This window comes from Sander vitreus, chromosome 10 (assembly GCF_031162955.1).
Source record: "Sander vitreus isolate 19-12246 chromosome 10, sanVit1, whole genome shotgun sequence".
Taxonomy (NCBI): Eukaryota; Metazoa; Chordata; class Actinopteri; order Perciformes; family Percidae; genus Sander; species Sander vitreus.
Genome location: NC_135864.1, coordinates 29,687,183 through 29,704,547, shown reverse-complemented (window position 1 = coordinate 29,704,547; position 17,365 = coordinate 29,687,183). Strand labels below are relative to the sequence as shown.

Below are 17,365 nucleotides of genomic sequence, written 5' to 3'. Positions count from 1 at the left end.
TTTCGCTCATCTGTTGACATTTCCGAATGCCTTCCTACAGTTGCTTAATAAAAGCTTTCCACACAAACAAACGTGTCATTAGTATGAGAGAAAAACGAGATATTAACTGTGGCGGGCTCAGACATAAATATCTTAAAGGTCCTATGACATGCTGCTTTTTGGATGCTTTTATATAGACTTAGTGGTCCCCTAATACTGTATCTGAAGTCTCTTTTATATAGACCTTAGTGGTCCCCTAATACTGTATCTGAAGTATCTTTTATATAGGCCTTAGTGGTCCCCTAATACTGTATCTGAAGTCTCTTTTATATAGGCCTTGGTCCCCTAATACTGTATCTGAAGTCTCTTTTATATAGGCCTTAGTGGTCCCCTAATACTGTATCTGAAGTCTCTTTTATATAGGCCTTAGTGGTCCCCTAATACTGTATCTGAAGTCTCTTTTATATAGGCCTTAGTGGTCCCCTAATACTGTATCTGAAGTATCTTTTATATAGACCTTAGTGGTCCCCTAATACTGTATCTGAAGTATCTTTTATATAGACCTTAGTGGTCCCCTAATACTGTATCTGAAGTCTCTTTTATATAGGCCTTAGTGGTCCCCTAATACTGTATCTGAAGTCTCTTTTATATAGGCCTTAGTGGTCCCCTAATACTGTATCTGAAGTCTCTTTTATATAGACCTTAGTGGTCCCCTAATACTGTATCTGAAGTCTCTTTTATATAGGCCTTAGTGGTCCCCTAATACTGTATCTGAAGTCTCTTTTATATAGACCTTAGTGGTCCCCTAATACTGTATCTGAAGTCTCTTTTATATATGCCTTAGTGGTCCCCTGATACTCTAGTACTAGTGCGCAAACGCTCCGCCTTTTTATTACCACGAGTTTACAGACACGTCTTTGCTGATTGGGTATCACCTGCGACACAGCGACCAAACGAGAGAAAACCTAGCTTAAAGCCGTCGCACGCCACCGCTCCGAGGAAACATGACGTTCAACACGGAATCCATAGCAAAATCGTGCACGCCGTTTTGAGATTGGTGGATGGTAACTGGATAAAGTTATGGAGGTTATTATTGCGTACTTACTGTATATGGATAATAACCAGTACAGTTTGTTCAAATGAGATGAATCTTTTTTTTCGCATCTAGAATGTCCCATTGCAAACTCAGGATTTTGACACAAGTATAACTTAATAAAAGCCAGACAAGATAGGTTTGAAAACAAATAAACTACACAAATTTACTATGTGACAACCATTTCTTCACCATATGTTTTAAACCCCTGTAGCTGTAGATTTGGAGATCCTGGAAGCAGTGTGTAAACATTTATTTTTGTCCATGGAACTAAAATAACATTCATTGGTTAAATAACCAGAAACTGGTCTGAAATCCTTTTTTAAACATGCTGGGTCCAAGTGTGTACGTACAGAGAAGGAATTTAGATACAGTAGTCTATATCCACGACGTTCCACTTCCGGGATTGTTCAGGTGCCGCCGGATCTCCGTTACCTTCTGCTTCCTTTGTGTTGGCATTTTAAACTCTGGTGGATTTCTGAGGACTATGGTTAACTGCTCCTCAGATCTCTGCAGGGTAAATCCAGACAGCTAGCTAGACTATCTGTCCAATCTGAGTTTTCTGTTGCACGACTAAAACAACCTTTGAACGTACACATGTTCCACCAAAACAAGTTCCTTCCCTGGACTATTTTCCAGCGGCACCGTGGCTCCGTACAGCGCTTAACGCCGCCCATGACGATTGTGATTGGTTTAAAGAAATGCCAATAAACCAGAGCACGTTTTTTTTCTCCCATCCTAGCCAGACCCTCGTCCGCAAGTGCTGTGGAGGAAGATTCTGGCAATGCGAGACTCGATACAATACTTAGAGCTCATTTTGATCCATTTGAAGCTTCTTTGCAGTGATTGTGGATAACTTCCATACCAGAAGGTGGCAGCGTATTCAAAGTCGCATTGAACTCCAACCCCAGCAAGAATGTTACAATATCTTGCAGGTTATTTAGTCCATTGACAAATTGAGGCCTGGAATCAAAATAATTTCTAGTGAGTTACCATTCAAAGACTCTGTGCATCAGAACACTTGACATGCACATTTGATACAGCCTCTTGACAATCAGCGTTATCATTTTTGTGTACCTTGTTCTGAAATATCAACACACTAGTTTCCTGTCTGTACATCAAGATGGATGAAGGCAATAAGCCTGCAACTGCGCCTGTTGTGTACTGTGCATAACGTATAACGGTTTGTATGAGGATTGTTTTGTAAGTTAGTATGTTAGTTGTTAGTTGTATGTGAACATGCAACCACTAGAGGAAGCCAGAGATTCATTGAGTGTGGTTCTAATGGCCTTTAATGAATCAGTAGTCCTTTAAAGGTAGCCTGCACTCAGGAACTGAAATGCTGGCTACATTTAACCCTTCATGCACAGATTATGTGTTCCAGCTGCCACTCTTCTTTCTGTGTATCTCAATATTTTGAACATGGGTTGTAGGTTAACCCCCCATATGTAAACTGCACACTATTGTGTGATCTAGAGTATAACTGTGTTTTTATCTAACTATATATATATATATATTCTTGTCTATATGGCTGCTTCTGCTTTTCTGGCCCATCAGTCTCACTGTTAAAGTATAAACTTTCACTATTTTCCCCTGCCGTGTGTGTGTGTGTGTGTGTGTGTGTGTGTGTGTGTGTGTGTGTGTGTGTGTGTGTGTGTGTGTGTGTGTGTGTGTGTGAGAGTGAGTGAGTGTGTGAGAGCGAGATAACCCTGACTCTGCTGGTCCAGAGGGCTGAGACCTGTGACAGTATGTTCATAAAAATAAAAAAAAAGGGTAACTGCCGAACGCAAGACCTGCTCACAAAAAAAAGGTGACTTGACATAACCCGTGACTTAACTTAACTTGCCCCCCCCAAAAAAAAAACAATATTCGAAACTTGCTTGAGACTTGGACCAAATGACTTGAGACTCACTTGAGCAAAGAAGACTTGGTCACAACACTGGTAAACATTAGACAGTACCTGCTAAACATCAGCATGTTAGCATTGTCATTGTGAACATGTTAGCATGCCTGTTTAGCTCAAAGCACCACTGTACAGCCTCACAGAGGCATGGCTGTAGCTTGTTACATAATACTAGGTCTGTGTGTGTGTGTGTGTGTGTGTGTGTGTGTGTGTGTGTGTGTGTGTGTGTGTGTGTGTGTGTGTGTGTCAGAAAGAGATAACCCTGACTCTGCTCTGCTGGTCCAGAGGGCTGTGACAGTATGTTCATAAGTGTCTCCTGACACGGTTTACTTGTATTTAGTTTGTAGGTAGTAAATAACATTGCTTTTCAAACATCATATTTTCTGTTCCTGTATTTAAAACAAAACAGTTTCTATTTGGTGTAAAAAAGAAAGGGCCATGTAGGGGCCAACTGTGACAGAAATGAAAGGAATTTCATCAACATAACCATCATCTGAAAATGTACATAGCCTGCATTCAAGTTGGAATACCTGGTGCATACATTGATGTATTTTTATTTTAGTGCACACAGCAAACAACGTATTTCACAATATTAGTCAGGATATCAATCCCATTGTTTAAACCTTTTCAAAATCGAAGATACAATAGCATTTTTAATCATGTACACGTTTTAAACAAACTGCAACGGGGCATTTTTCGAGTCTATAAAAGAAACTTCCTAACTGAAAACTCTTCAATGTAAAATTTTTTGAACCCACGTCTCTAACTACAAGGCATCCGTTGCAGCATGCAAATATAGTGACAATCATTTCCAAATAACTGCAGGTGGGGCGTCTCACGTACACAAGTTTCTTGTTTCGTTTCTAGTATCAGCAGCGCAGAAATGGATTGGGGGGGGGGGAGAAACAGGAAGTGAAAATAAAATTCAGCTCAAAGATCGTCTATTCAAACGTGGGAGCACATGACATACACGCTATGCTAGTTAAACTTTGGCTATATTAACAATAGTAGTTCACGCTCCACGTTTTTACTCAACCTCGCCTTACGTATTTTTTAATGGTAGGCATTTAGTAGCATTTGGCCACGGTATTTTAGCTGTGTACAGGTGAAATATCAACCATGTTTTTCAACCTTTTAACCAGTGGTGTGGACAGGAGAAATAGTAAGGGAAACCAAACTGATTTTGTGTTGTTACTGCAGCCAGGTCACAAAGCACAAATTGTATAGACACTCAACGAGGCATATAGGAAATGCAATAACAAAACAGAAACAATAACTAAAATATTGAACTACATATGCACTTAATTTGAATTGCATAGACGAGTATTGAGAGTTATATATTGTTGTTATTCTACAATATATTCAGGATGCAGGCCTGCATCCTTTAATTTGACTAATTCTAATAGGCCTAATGTTACTTTTAGGGTGACAATGTAAAATCTGAAAAACAACCTCATTGCTAACACTGGTGCATTTATAGTACATGTTCTAAATAATATAAATAAATAAAGCACGAGAAGAGGTTAATGTTGACTTTTGTGGTACCAAGAAATAAGAGCGGAGTGAGCACTCTTCATTCAGGGTTTTTTTTGGGAGCGCGCACGCTGCGCCAAGAGACTTCAGCGACGCTGCTCCTGCTCGCGCGAGTCACCCAAAGCGAGAGAGGAGGGGGATTTCCAGCTCGAGCCCCCACTTCCAGAGCCAGCCGTTGTTTTGCTTTCGTTCTGGGCACAGAAACAGAAATAAACGACTACCACGGTTTTCTTTTTCTATTAAAAATAAAATAAAGATAAATACCTTGTCCAACTTCAGCCGCGTTTGTTGTTCTGACAGCAGGACTGTGAGGCTACAGGCCGTCCAAACTGAACAGGTAACATTTTATTTCCGCATATTAACATTGTTGACTTGCACCACACAGACTTCCCACAGGACGACATGACGGATCCCTAGCTCGCCGTGTGTGTAAGTGAAAGTAGTAGCTGCTGTAGTTTTTCTCTGCCTTCGTTGATTAGGTACGGTATTTATTTTCACTTTTGGCTTGGTTGTTTTTGGGTCAGCACGCTTGAAGCGTTAGACAAACAGACCGCGGTTAACTCGAACCAAACTTCAATGCCAAATAAACCTGGTTGCTAACAGTTAACGTTACCAAAAGTCAGAGGTTTTAAACGGCTAGAACTAAGCTTTAGTTCATATTTGATAACATTTGGCTAGTATGCTATCAGAGAGACGGGTTTTGTTAGTTGACGACATTTTAAAAGTGTTGTTTAATTGTATTTTGTTATGTGAGGAAAAGTGAGCTGACGTGAACAAATCCATGTTGTATTCAGGCTTTCGTGCATGTGTTAGTAATTCAGAGTACTGTAAGAATTATGTTATTTGAACTGCACTACAGGTAACGTTAACGTACCATGCTCTGCAACTTAGAAATGTTTTGTTTGAAATGATATAGCTACTGTATCTATTTTGATGGTTGATGATACACTCTTCGAAACCATAGCTACGTAAACTTAACGTCATAAATAATATCATTTGTAACGTACAAATACGTACCATTAGGCTTTGTGAGTTACTGTATAATTGTAATTACAGGGTTTAGCTATGATGCAGACATTGTAAATATGTATTGTCTGCTAACTGGTGCACTTTACAAAGGATAGTAAATGTGACTCATTGTGCAATCAAAAAAAACCAAAAAACCACATAGTATTATAAGTAGCAGTCTGGTCTGACACTAGTTAAGGCTGAGTTAATGACTTATCCCTATGATTTACCTTTTTGGAATTTTAACCCTAACATTCATTCATGTTTTCACTAATACAGCTGTGCAAACTTCCGACTCAACATATTTAACTACGATACCGTGCACTATTTGTACCATGCACTGTATAGATTTATACTACCACCTTTTTTAAAGTTATTGTTAGCCATAGTAATATGGAGCTGATGACATTGCTGCAGTCAACCTGTACACTGTAAGCTGGATGCAGCTGGAATTAAAAACTACATTGAAAATGTTACTTAAGTAAAAGTATCTAAGTATCATGCAGAAAAATGCTCACATTTTTGAAACTGGAAATGGCCAAAAACGTCCTGTGTTTAATCGTCTAATCATTTCAGCTGTAATTGTAGGCCTATGTACTGTTGGGTTGTTTAATTTGAATTGTAATTGAGTAATGTAGTGGAGTAAAAAGTAAAATATTTCTCTCTGAAATGTAGCGGAGTAAAAAAGTAGTGGCATGAAAAGACTCAAGTAAAGTACAAGTACCTCAAATTTGTACTTAAGTACAGTACTTGAGTAAATGTAACTTGATATATTCCACCACTGAAAAATAAATGGATACTACTTGGTGTTTGAGGCTGTGCCATGTCACCCTGTTTGACCTGTCAGGAGGCAGTGTGTTGTGTACATGGGGAGTGTCGGGCTCTCCGGCTGATCCGGCCCTTTAAGGACTTTGATCCTATCAGACTGCAGGGATCATAACCCTGCTCTTAAACCAAATGGGCTGGGCTGCTCTCTGTTTATTTTAGTTTTGTAGTAAATAGATAAACACGCTGTATTTATTAACTTGTTGTCCTGCCTCTTGTCTTCTAAAATATTTAATTTGAAATGTAATTTAATCAGCTCAAACATGGCCAATATGTTGTTGTGGATAGCGGTGGCGTACACGGCTGCAGTTACAGTCACAGTGATAGTGCAGGTTCACTGTCGTGAATCGTTACAACGCAGACACAATGGATTCAACTCTCTCCTATGTTTTGCTCACAGAGCATGGTTTTGTATGCAAAATACCCATAAGTGGTTGCTCCCTCTCATGATATTTGTATTGTCGCCTGTACCAATTACAACCCTTTTTTTTTTTTTCTATTAGAATTAAATTGTCATAATTAGGGCTGGATTTAAAATCTTTTAGGAGGCCTTCGTTTTAAAGCTAGAGTGAAGATATTCGTATCAAATGAAACTAGACGATCTAAGGAATCCACGTCATGCTAAAAAAACGCTCCAAAGTTAGGCAAACGTTTGGCGAAGGATAATCTGACATGGCCATTTTCACAGTTATTTGGCTTTAGGTATACCGTGTCTGCATCACACCCTCCATGCAACGGCTTTGTGGTCAATTCTTAATGACAACATTAATATTATATAACAATGCACCAGGTTAGAGGCTTCCTTGTACAAGTTACAGCACGCGTTCTCTAAGAATCTCTTTTATAGCCAAGCAAAATTGGTATCGTAACTGAAATATCCCCGATAGAATCGAATCAGAACCTTGTAAATCAGAATCAAATCGATACCAAGCCCTAGTCATAATATTCTGTAATATTGAACCTTTTTGAAGAACATTCTTTGAATTGTTTGTAATCGGTCGTCACACATACAGATGTTGCCATCTATAATATACACACCTACACATGCTTGTGTGTGTGTGTGTGTGTGTGTGTGTGTGTGTGTGTGTGTGTGTGTGTGTGTGTGTGTGTGTGTGTGTGTGTGTGTGTGTGTGTGTGTGCTCACAGGAAAACAATGCCAGTAGAGAGAATGAGGATGAGGCCGTGGCTCGAGGAACAGATCGACTCCTGTCAGATACCAGGACTCAAATGGGTTAACAAAGTAAGTGTACACTGATACTCGGGCTGCACAATATGAGGAAAATATGCGATAACGTTGTTGAATATCGCCATAACAATATTACTTGCAATAAGTAAATATATTATTAAAGTGTACTCGGTCCTGCATTTCTGCTGCTTTCAGTATTCTGCTAAAAGTTTTCGACTGATGTTTTCTTTCAACTGACTAAAAAAATATATGCGATATGTCGCCGCCTGTGTTTATTGCGCCAGTTGATATCGCGATGATGATACAAACAAACGATATATTGTGCAGCCCTAACTGATACGTGCACTCGCTCGCACACACACACCCCCACCATTATTATAGTTCAGCAGCTGACAAAATGTGAATGTCTCTAGGAAAAGTATATATGTGTGTGTGTGTGTGTGTGTGTGTGTCTGTGTCAGAAAGAGATAACCCTGACTCTGCTCTGCTGGTCCAGAGGGCTGTGACAGTATGTTCATAAGTGCCTCCTGACACGGTTTACTTGTATTTAGTTTGTAGGTAGTAAATAACATTGCTTTTCAAACATCATATTTTCTGTTCCTGTATTTGAAACAAAACAGTTTCTATTTGGTGTAAAAAAAGAAAGGGCCATGTAGGGGCCAACTGTGACAGAAATGAAAGGAATTTCATCAACATAACCATCATCTGAAAATGTACATAGCCTGCATTCAAGTTGGAATACCTGGTGCATACATTGATGTATTTTTATTTTAGTGCACACAGCAAACAAAGTATTTCACAATATTAGTCAGGATATCAATCCCATCGTTTAAAACTTTTCAAAATCGAAGATACAATAGCATTTTTAATCATGTACACGTTTTAAACAAACTGCAATGGGGCATTTTTTGGTTTATCGGTGTTTTAAGCCCCCAACGTCTCCTTCCAGGCACTAGGATTAGGCAATGGTTAGGGTTAAGGTTAGGTGCCTTGAAGTCAACGGTCGCAGCGCTGCCTGGAAGACGACGCTGGGGGCTTAAAACACCATCAAGCCATTTTTTGAGTCTATAAAAGAACTGAACTTCCTAACTGAAAACTCTTGTCTTCAATGTAAAATGCACTTTGGTCATTTTTTGAACCCACATCTCTAACTACAGGGCATCCGTTCAGCGTAGAGCTGCTCGATTATGGAAAAAACTCGAATCACGATTATTTCGGTCAATGTTGAAATCACGATCATTTAACCCGATTACTCGTTGACTTCTGGAAAGATGTTGCTAAGAAACAGTGGGAAAACAACTGTGAAATGTGCCTTAATACTTTTCCTATTTAAACTTAATTTTTTAATTCAGAACACAAGAGAAAATAAGGGTTTACTTGCGAAACGTAATGAGCTAAATAATAGTTTTTCTCGATTATTCAGTTTTTGTGATCATCGGGAGCCGAAATCATAATCACGATTAGATTTCGATTAATTGCACAGCCCTACTTCAGCGCATGCAAATGTAGCGACAGTCATTTCCAAATAACTGCAGGTGGGGTGTCTAATCTCACGCGCACACACACACACACACACACACACACACACACACACACACACACACACACACACACACACACACACACCCACACCATTATTATAGTTCAGCAGCTGACAAAGTGTGAATGTCTCTAGGAAAAGAGAATCTTCCAGATCCCATGGATGCATGCAGCACGTCATGGCTGGGACCTGGAGAAAGATGCTCCGCTCTTCATGAGATGGGCCATACATACTGGTAATACACACACACACACACACACACACACACACACACACACACACACACATCTAACCCGGGGTTCTTCTTTTTCAGTGGTTTTCATTTTCATGCCTACCAGACACTGCACCACTTCTTTGTCTAAAATTAAAGAAACCTTTTGATTCGCGTTATATGTTTTAGGAAGACATCTAAATGATCAAGTTGCAGGAGTGTCCCATTCAGTGAGGCAGCAGAAAGTGTCTTAGCCTTTTCTTTTTTAGGAAGCACACGGCGGCTCTGTGAGAAAGTCCCACAACTCCTAGCTGCATCAGCTAAGAGGAAAATGTTTTAAAATTGGCTCGATTCTACCCAGGAGGACGTCCCAGGTTCAGAAAAAGATTGCAAAAAATGAAACAGTCAAAAATGCAGACATTTTCAGTGGAAAATATTATTTATTTTTAGTTCCACACTTCAGGAAAGCCGCTGAAATCGACCTACGTTTTGCAATCAGCTGCAGTGTCCAGACGTAGCTTGTTGGTGATATAAAGAGCCACTAGAAAGATTAGATTTGATTGTACCAGCTTTTGCCACCTAAAAAAAAAATAATAATAACCAATTAATAGTCTCATGTTAAAGTTTGTAACTGCGTTTTGTATGATGTGTCATACCCAACAAATGCACACAAAGAAAAAAAGCATACTTTTCTTTTTGTCTAATCTTTTGCAGAGCAGCGGACATCAGCATTTAAGCTGAATAATGTACGAGGAAAACCACACACTGAATAATTATATACTGTACCTGGAAATAAATAACCGCCCGGTCAATCTTCTGTGCCTTTTCTGTTTCTGTGTATGTGTAGGCAAATACACGGCAGGCATCGACCGCCCAGACCCAAAAACGTGGAAGGCGAATTTCCGCTGTGCCATGAACAGCCTACCAGACATCGAGGAGGTGAAGGATAAAAGCAACAAAAAGGGAACTAATGCCTTCAGAGTCTATAAGATGCTCTCCTCCTCCGAGAGAAACATGAAGAAAGGTGAGCGCTAAGCACATAGGAAGCTGGGTGCCGACTAGTTTAATGATTCTTTTTAGGGGATGGAGGAATGAAGGGGGGGGCTGTCAATCCAAGAGTGGGCTGTCCAGATTGGATGTCTTCACTAGTAAATGGAGAAAGTCCCTGAGCTTTCTGTACGGCTCCTAAGAAGCTTTTGTGTGTTGCGAATTTATGTTTTGTATGTTTTAAAAAAAAAAAAAAAAAAAGAAGAGAGAATTGTTAATCACAAAAGAAAGGTGAGTGCTGCTGCTGTGGTTAAGAACCCTTATCACTTTTCTAGCTTTGATCCATTTCTCTTGAACAGACTTATTTATAATTCCATATTTACCGTATCAAGACCCTCGCCACGTATAGTGTTGCTTTTAAATCCACTCCTGAAAGGTGTGTGTTTCTGTCTGCATGTCCATTTAGGAAAGAAGAAGACGGACAAGGAGGGGAGACCCAAGGGAAATAAAGAGGTAGATAAACATGTCAAAGCCCTTTTACACATGACACCCACAGCCGGTGCAGGATAGAGTAGTGGTTTTTGTGGGCACATAACACACACATCTATTTGTACCCTTAAAATAATGTTTCCAAAATCGTTTCAGTGGTTCATCAACTCGTAACCGGGTGAACGGCACTTCTGCATTCGCTTCGCGGCTCTCTGTCGGCTATAACCGCACTATGCAAGTTTGCCAGATCAGGTAGCGGATCTGTAGTTCCAGTGAGACCTAATGGACACAATTCTGCTTCCAATCTGTAGGGGGACCGAAGAGGACAAGTGCGTTGGTGTTGCTTTAAAGAGGGTGTTCACACGTGACATTACCTTTTTTTTTTTCTTCAACATTTTATTTCTGCTCACCTTAAGTGGCAGGGCTGCTGAAGAACAGCAACATGATGGGAAATAATACCACCAGAGAGTGCGTTTCTGATTTCTCACTCAGGCCTTGCAATAAATAGTCCTCTCCTGGCTAATCTGGTCACACAGAGGTACTTAACTTTACTGAGAAATGTTGCTAAGATTTCTGGAAATCTTTAATTCTGAATTGCTTAGATTTGAGTATAAAGTCAAAACTGAAGAAAAATTACTCTTAAACCCTGACTTGATTGTTTATAGAATGTGAAATCTACTTATAAGTACACTTTCTCATACTGTATTTTCTTCTAGACACATTTCTATTTAACATTTTCATTATGTGTTCAGGAGTGAACAAGAATGCTTGTTTTAATATTTGGCTGCTTTAAGTACATTTGGGTCAGTGTAATATCTGTGTTTTACATGTCTGAAATGCTCAGAAAAAGATATCAGGTTGTATCCTGGTATGGTCTTAGCTAGTCTATGTCCTCGACGTCCCACTTCTGGGATTGCTCCGTCGCCGACGGAAATTCGTCCGGATTTCACTCATTTAGGCCGGATATTCGTTTCCTTCGTGTAATAATTCTAAACTCCGGTGGATTTCTGAGGACTATGGTTAACTGCTCCTCAGATCTCTGCAGGGTAAATCCAGACTGCTAGCTAGACTATCTGTCCAATCTGAGTTTTTTTGTTGCACGACTAAAACAACTTTTGAACGTACACACATTCCACCAAAACAAGTTCCTTCCAGAGGCTATTTTGCAGAGGCTCAGCGCCGCCCAAGACAATTGTGATTGGTTTAAAGAAATGCCAATAAACCAGAGCACGTTTTTCTCCCATCCCGGAACGCTGTATGGACCCTCCTCCGCAGCGCTGTGGAGGAAGGTCTGGCAAAGCGAGACTAGGTCTTCGCTAAAATAAGCTGTTTATAAAAAATCTGTTCCGAGTATATATTTTTTTTATAGCTAAATACCTGAGCAAAACCATCAGCATAAAGCGTACTAATGTCTGTGCACTGGGTCACTAGATCCCCGCTGTCACTATTAGAGTTTCTCATTATCACAGTTAAAATGTAATGAAGTTATTAGATTGAGGATACTATGTTTAAATGGGCATGTGAGTGTTGCTGTCCATATAACTGGTATAAATAAACTTCTGTGTTTTAGAAGTTTGAGTTAAAGGTTTCCTGCGCTATATATGCTGCTGCTACAGGTGTTCATCACAGTGTGATGACAACACAGGCACAGATCTGCTCCTGTAACATCAAAGTCACCATCCTGTTTGGACACAAAAACGGCATGCACGATTTAAAATTGATCTTCCATAATTATTAATCTTTTTCTGTCTCGTCTTCCACTCTCTGCCCTTCTCAACATCAGGTAGCTTCTCCATCTCCAGTCACTCATGTTGGACCTATTGACTACGCCAAACGGGAAATGATCAAACACGAAGGGATCAAGCAGGAAGCACTAGAGATGACAGTGACGGACAGTGGCTCAGGTACTACACCAGTAATCTCTGTAAACAGATACCTTTATATGAAGGCACAACCTGTTAGCCTGGTCCTACCAGACTCTGTACATTTCATTTGTACAGAGTCTGGCCTCTCTCCATTGACAAGTGTTAACTTCCTTGAAGGCGGATACTCTGTTGAAGTTTAAAACTATTGGATCTGCCATAACCAATCGCTAACGTTTGGTCGTGACGTCGCCTTAGGTAACTCCTTCACCACTGAAAAATCTAACTTTTCCCGAACCCCGTGGGGAGGAGGGCCACAACATCATGGCCACCAACACAACTCAGCAAAGATTGTCCTTGCTCCGGCTTTAACTTCTGGATATTCGGCAGCGTTGCCACAATGGACCGAATGGCTTCGCTCGCATCTTTCTCCGCAGCCATTACGGAACTACAACTCAAACTAGCGCACAACCTCAACGTCATCATTCTCAGCCACTCCCTCTGTTCGCTGATTGGACTGGTAAAGATTGGCTGGAGAAAACCCGCGAATATACCGCGAACCCAGACGAGGCACTGAAGGAAAATGAAAATTGAGTGGAAGGATGTAGGAGGGCGGAGCCAGGCTAACAACCTGTAGGCAACGGGACAAAATGTTGGTATCGAAAACATTCAGGTTTCCCCTCGTAGTCCGTTTTAGTAATGATCAATCCCGTTGGAGAGGGCTTTGGTTGCATGCAGGTAAACGGCCCGTTTTGAGGGCAAAAGAGGCAGAACACATTGGCTAAAACGCAATCTCGAAACCCATCGTTTGGCAGCCATTTAGCCTCTTTTCTTTCTTTTAAATGTATTAATCTGCATTCATATGCAGATATCTGTTTATAGAGACGTCGTTTCTCAACTCCAACAACATACTCGCGTCTCAAGTCAGACCCGGCCCCTGGAAGAGGAAGTCTTGGCCCGGATATAGCTGATATTCAGATATCCGCTGGCCACAATGGAACCGCAAATATAGGCCAATGCCCCCAGAGACTTAATTGCTGATAGCTGATGAGTTCAGAGATTGTTACACCAGTTTCTTCTTTATTAATATGTTGTGGCTATTTTGGATCATACATGGGTTTAGGCCTATTTTTTTAGAAAATCTGCTCTGCTCTGATGTGTTGTCATTGTCAAACAGTTAAACCTTGTCACAGACATATTGCTAGTTACATTATAATGTTTCTATATTTCTATGTTTCTTTATAATGTCTTATAAAGCACAATAACTGACTCCTGCCCTAATACATTCACTATCTGCTGACTGTTCTATGCCTTGAGAGGAGGCTTACGTGTTCAAGTTGTTTTCTAATGCTACGGTCACATCAGTTTAGACTTTACAAATATTGAATAACTACACTTTGATTTTTGAGGTGTCTGAAAAGCTGATGGAGAAGACTCTCTATCTCTTTATTCGCACCAGTGGGTAGAAGTGTAACTACATCTTTCCACACACTTAAGCTATATTTGATCAATAATTAATTTACAGCCCTGGAGTGACGTCATGTGTTCAGCCTGTCATAACATATCCGATGTGGCCATTCACAGCCATTCACAGCTCAGTAGAAGACCATGTGATCACCAGCGAGCAGCTGCCGTTCGTCTGTCAGACGATCGAAGTGACCACTGAGAACGAGGAGCAGACTGTTAGCTCCTCCCACTCGTACCCGCTCCAAATCTCTCCTGTGTCTTCATGCTGCGGTGAGAGCACACACACACACACACACACACACACACACATACGCTTACACATCACTCTTTACCACTATTGTATAAAATACTTTAAAGCAATACTTTACGTAAGTACCTTACCAGAAAATGACTTTATTACAAGTAAAAGTCTTAAAGTATCAAAATATTAACTGTAAGTATCAAAAGTAGTTTTATGATATTAAATGTACTTAATAAGTAAAAGTAAAAAAAAAAAAAAAAACTTTGTTAAAGAGCTCCATAACCATGCATGCTTACTGGAAACTAAACATGGCGATGCCTTAATATTGTGTGTGTGTGTGTGTGTGTGTGTGTGTCTGTGTGTGTCTGTGTCTTCTCTGCCTCAACCAGTCATTTAGGCAGAAGTGGCTCTGTCAGTTTACAGTTGTAATCATTCAATCTGTCATTGTTTGTGTAAGTCTCTACTTTCTTTTCTTTACCTTTCTCCATCGCCAACATGGCTTGAAAAATCAGGGTTCAAAGTAAAATTATTCATGAATCCCTACTTTTCTTTGTTTCTTTTCATGTACGTATTTGGCTTTTCTCACTTTGACATATACGTACATTGAGTTGTGCTACTGTGTGCAGGCGTTTGCACCGTTTAAATAGTAAAACGCGCACTGTTGCATGTAAGCCTTGTCAAGGCTCTGCAATTGAGCTCTTTCTCCCGCTCTTCACGCCTTTCTCTTTCTGTTTATTTACATTTTTATTTTATTTTATTTTATTTCTACAGGCAGCGACACAGACAGTGACACAGAGGACACCAAAGAGGTGAGTCTCCCATTCAACACACTTTATACACAGAAGAGAGTGATGAATAATTAACTGCTCGGGTCAACAGATAAACAGGTTTTTACATGCTTCAACCTTACTGTTGAAACTGTGTGTGTGTGTGTGTGTGTCTGTGTGACTGTGTGTGTGTTCCTTCCTGTAATGTTGCGAGAAACTGAGAAAGAGGAGGGCCTTGTCAGGAACTGTGGCTGTCAAACATTAACAGTTTGATCTGATGTTGTCCTTTGTAGTACATTGTACCCACAGTGGACACACACATTCACTCACACCCCCACACACACACACACACACACACACACACACACACACACACACACACACACTACTATCAGTGGTAGAGTACAGTGTTCTTAACTTTGTTGCAATGTAGAAACTTTCCTTCAAATCCTGATTAGTTTTTGCTGTGAATAATAGTAGTCACTAAGAAATGCACTTCTGTCTCTTTGATACAGTGATATTAACACTTTTGTTTTTTTTACATGTAATGCATAATGTCATATTCTGACTGGATCACTGAGGTGTTGATTCAGCTTATTTCTGCGGTGTGGTTTCACCATAACAGACGTCAGGAAATTAGCCACAGCCTTTTTGTGGCTCTGATTGCGCTTTTGCTTACTTGTACCTCTTCTTCGTCTTCTTTTTCCTTGTTTAAACTGACAGGGTGTCAGTGAAGTCTGGAGGCGGGACTACAACCCGTCAGTTCTCAGGATTCCCACGTGTCCTCTCCCCGGCATGGCCACCTTCGTCACTGCGACCAAGCCAAACTTCAGGGTGACCAGCACGCGGGACCCGGTGCCGCTCATCAGCTACCACACCGACGGCTGGACGCCCGCCTACAGCCACAACTCTCTGGTGTCCACGGCAACCAGCCACACCCACGAGATGCGCGCCAGTGTCATTATGAAAACCTCGGATGTGACTTCCTCCTGACCTCTAACTCCAGACGAGGGAGTACCACCACTGCTTCCAGGACTTAGGATCGACAGAGAGAGACAGTTTTTCCTTCCATCAGCGCTGCATGGATCCTAAACTGGGCAAGCATCAAAAACCTTTGATTTGATTTTGTAGCTTCTGTCTGGGCGATGAATTCTCAGTTTTTCCTCTTAATCGGGGGAACTGCTGACTGGTGTTAACTTAATTCGCCAGGGCTTGTCATGCCCACTGATTGGTGAGCACTTATGCCAAATTTATTATTTGCGATGGTCCGTGTGTGTCGTCATCTTCCCGTGATTGCGAGGCTTCGGGAACCATCCGTCTGCAGCTTAGAATGAATGACCACGTGGACACACACAGACAAACGCGTATGCAGACTTACAGATAAATAGAACCGTGTGTGCGTGTCCACATCCGTTACATCTGGCCTTTTAGACCCCCCTAATCATCCACGTGTCACTGGAAGATTGGGTTCTCGGCTGCCTTGTGCTAACACTTAAGTATGCATTATGCCCAATGAAAGAAATTCACCACTTTTCATCTAATGAAAAAAAATACGCTTTTAGTTGTGAAAATGTCTAAATGTTTTTAATTGCCCAACCTGTAGATTAATCCACTTTTTAATGATTTATCTTTGAGTCACTATTGACTTATCGTAGAGTTATAACTACATCCTAATATCCATCCGCTGTGTTGTGATTTTTAGCTGTATACCAAAGTCTCAAATCAAACTAATGGTTCCTAATAGTTGTTCACAGGAAGTGGTTTTTGTATGCCATTTACATTTTTCTAATCTCTGCTCATGAAATGATTTAGCCACACATCCGTTAAGATTACTCACCATTACGTCTTCTTAACATAGCGCGAGCTCAAGTGTAAGCATGAAACATTGCGAAATGCTTCACCGGCACACACGGATTGGAACAAAGACGGGTTCATAACAAAGCAATGAACACAACATGTTATGGGCAGTCACACCTCTGTGGGCAAACCAGTTTAAACCAGCAGCAAGTTGCAAAAAAGAATCAAAGGCATGTCGTGATCTTGATAAAGATTGACATTATGAAGCCCCGATTGGCCCGCGCAGTGGACAGCAGGCGTGTGTATGTGTCTGTCTGTCTGTCTGGAGACCTCAGGACAAAGTACCCCGCCAACACGCAGACGGATGAACAGACAGAACGAACGACAGACTCACTGACAGACTCACTGACACACTGTGAACTATGTATTCATGTCTTCTCTTTTTCCTTCTGGCGTTAATAATGTACATAGCTCATA

At 40.7% G+C, this 17,365-nt stretch overlaps 1 protein-coding gene and 1 long non-coding RNA gene across 6 annotated transcripts; one reads left to right on the top strand and one right to left on the bottom strand.

Annotated features, from left to right (window-relative positions):
* Positions 1-3,502: 3,502 nt before the first annotated feature.
* On the bottom strand, positions 3,503-4,864 carry LOC144524663 (uncharacterized). Its single transcript, XR_013502629.1, has 2 exons — positions 4,773-4,864; positions 3,503-4,699 (listed from the first exon to the last, which is right to left on the bottom strand). It is a non-coding gene; the product is annotated as an uncharacterized LOC144524663 (long non-coding RNA).
* Positions 4,641-16,149, top strand: LOC144524659 (interferon regulatory factor 2-like). 5 transcript variants are annotated; one of them, XM_078261073.1, is made up of 9 exons: positions 4,641-4,845; positions 7,488-7,581; positions 9,203-9,302; positions 10,126-10,302; positions 10,732-10,778; positions 12,538-12,658; positions 14,201-14,353; positions 15,096-15,133; positions 15,815-16,149. In XM_078261073.1, the coding sequence occupies exons 2-9, from the start codon at positions 7,495-7,497 to the stop codon at positions 16,082-16,084; spliced, it is 993 nt and encodes a 330-aa protein (XP_078117199.1). In that variant the 5' UTR covers positions 4,641-4,845; positions 7,488-7,494; the 3' UTR covers positions 16,085-16,149. The 5 variants fall into 5 exon arrangements, with proteins under 5 accessions (XP_078117199.1, XP_078117201.1, XP_078117200.1 ...); XM_078261075.1 differs by lacking the exon at positions 4,641-4,845 and adding an exon at positions 4,866-4,937; XM_078261074.1 differs by lacking the exon at positions 4,641-4,845 and adding an exon at positions 4,902-4,987.
* The last annotated feature ends 1,216 nt before the right edge of the window (positions 16,150-17,365 follow it).

What these genes read in the sequence shown, in the direction of transcription:
- LOC144524659 (XM_078261072.1), top strand. Translation starts at nt 5,345, where the DNA reads ATGTTATTTGAACTGCACTACAG. An exon ending in GACTCAAATGGGTTAACAAA is followed by an intron (nt 7,582 to 9,202) that starts GTAAGTGTACAC and finishes GAATGTCTCTAG; the next exon opens with GAAAAGAGAATCTTCCAGAT. An exon ending in ACACAGAGGACACCAAAGAG is followed by an intron (nt 15,134 to 15,814) that starts GTGAGTCTCCCA and finishes TTAAACTGACAG; the next exon opens with GGTGTCAGTGAAGTCTGGAG.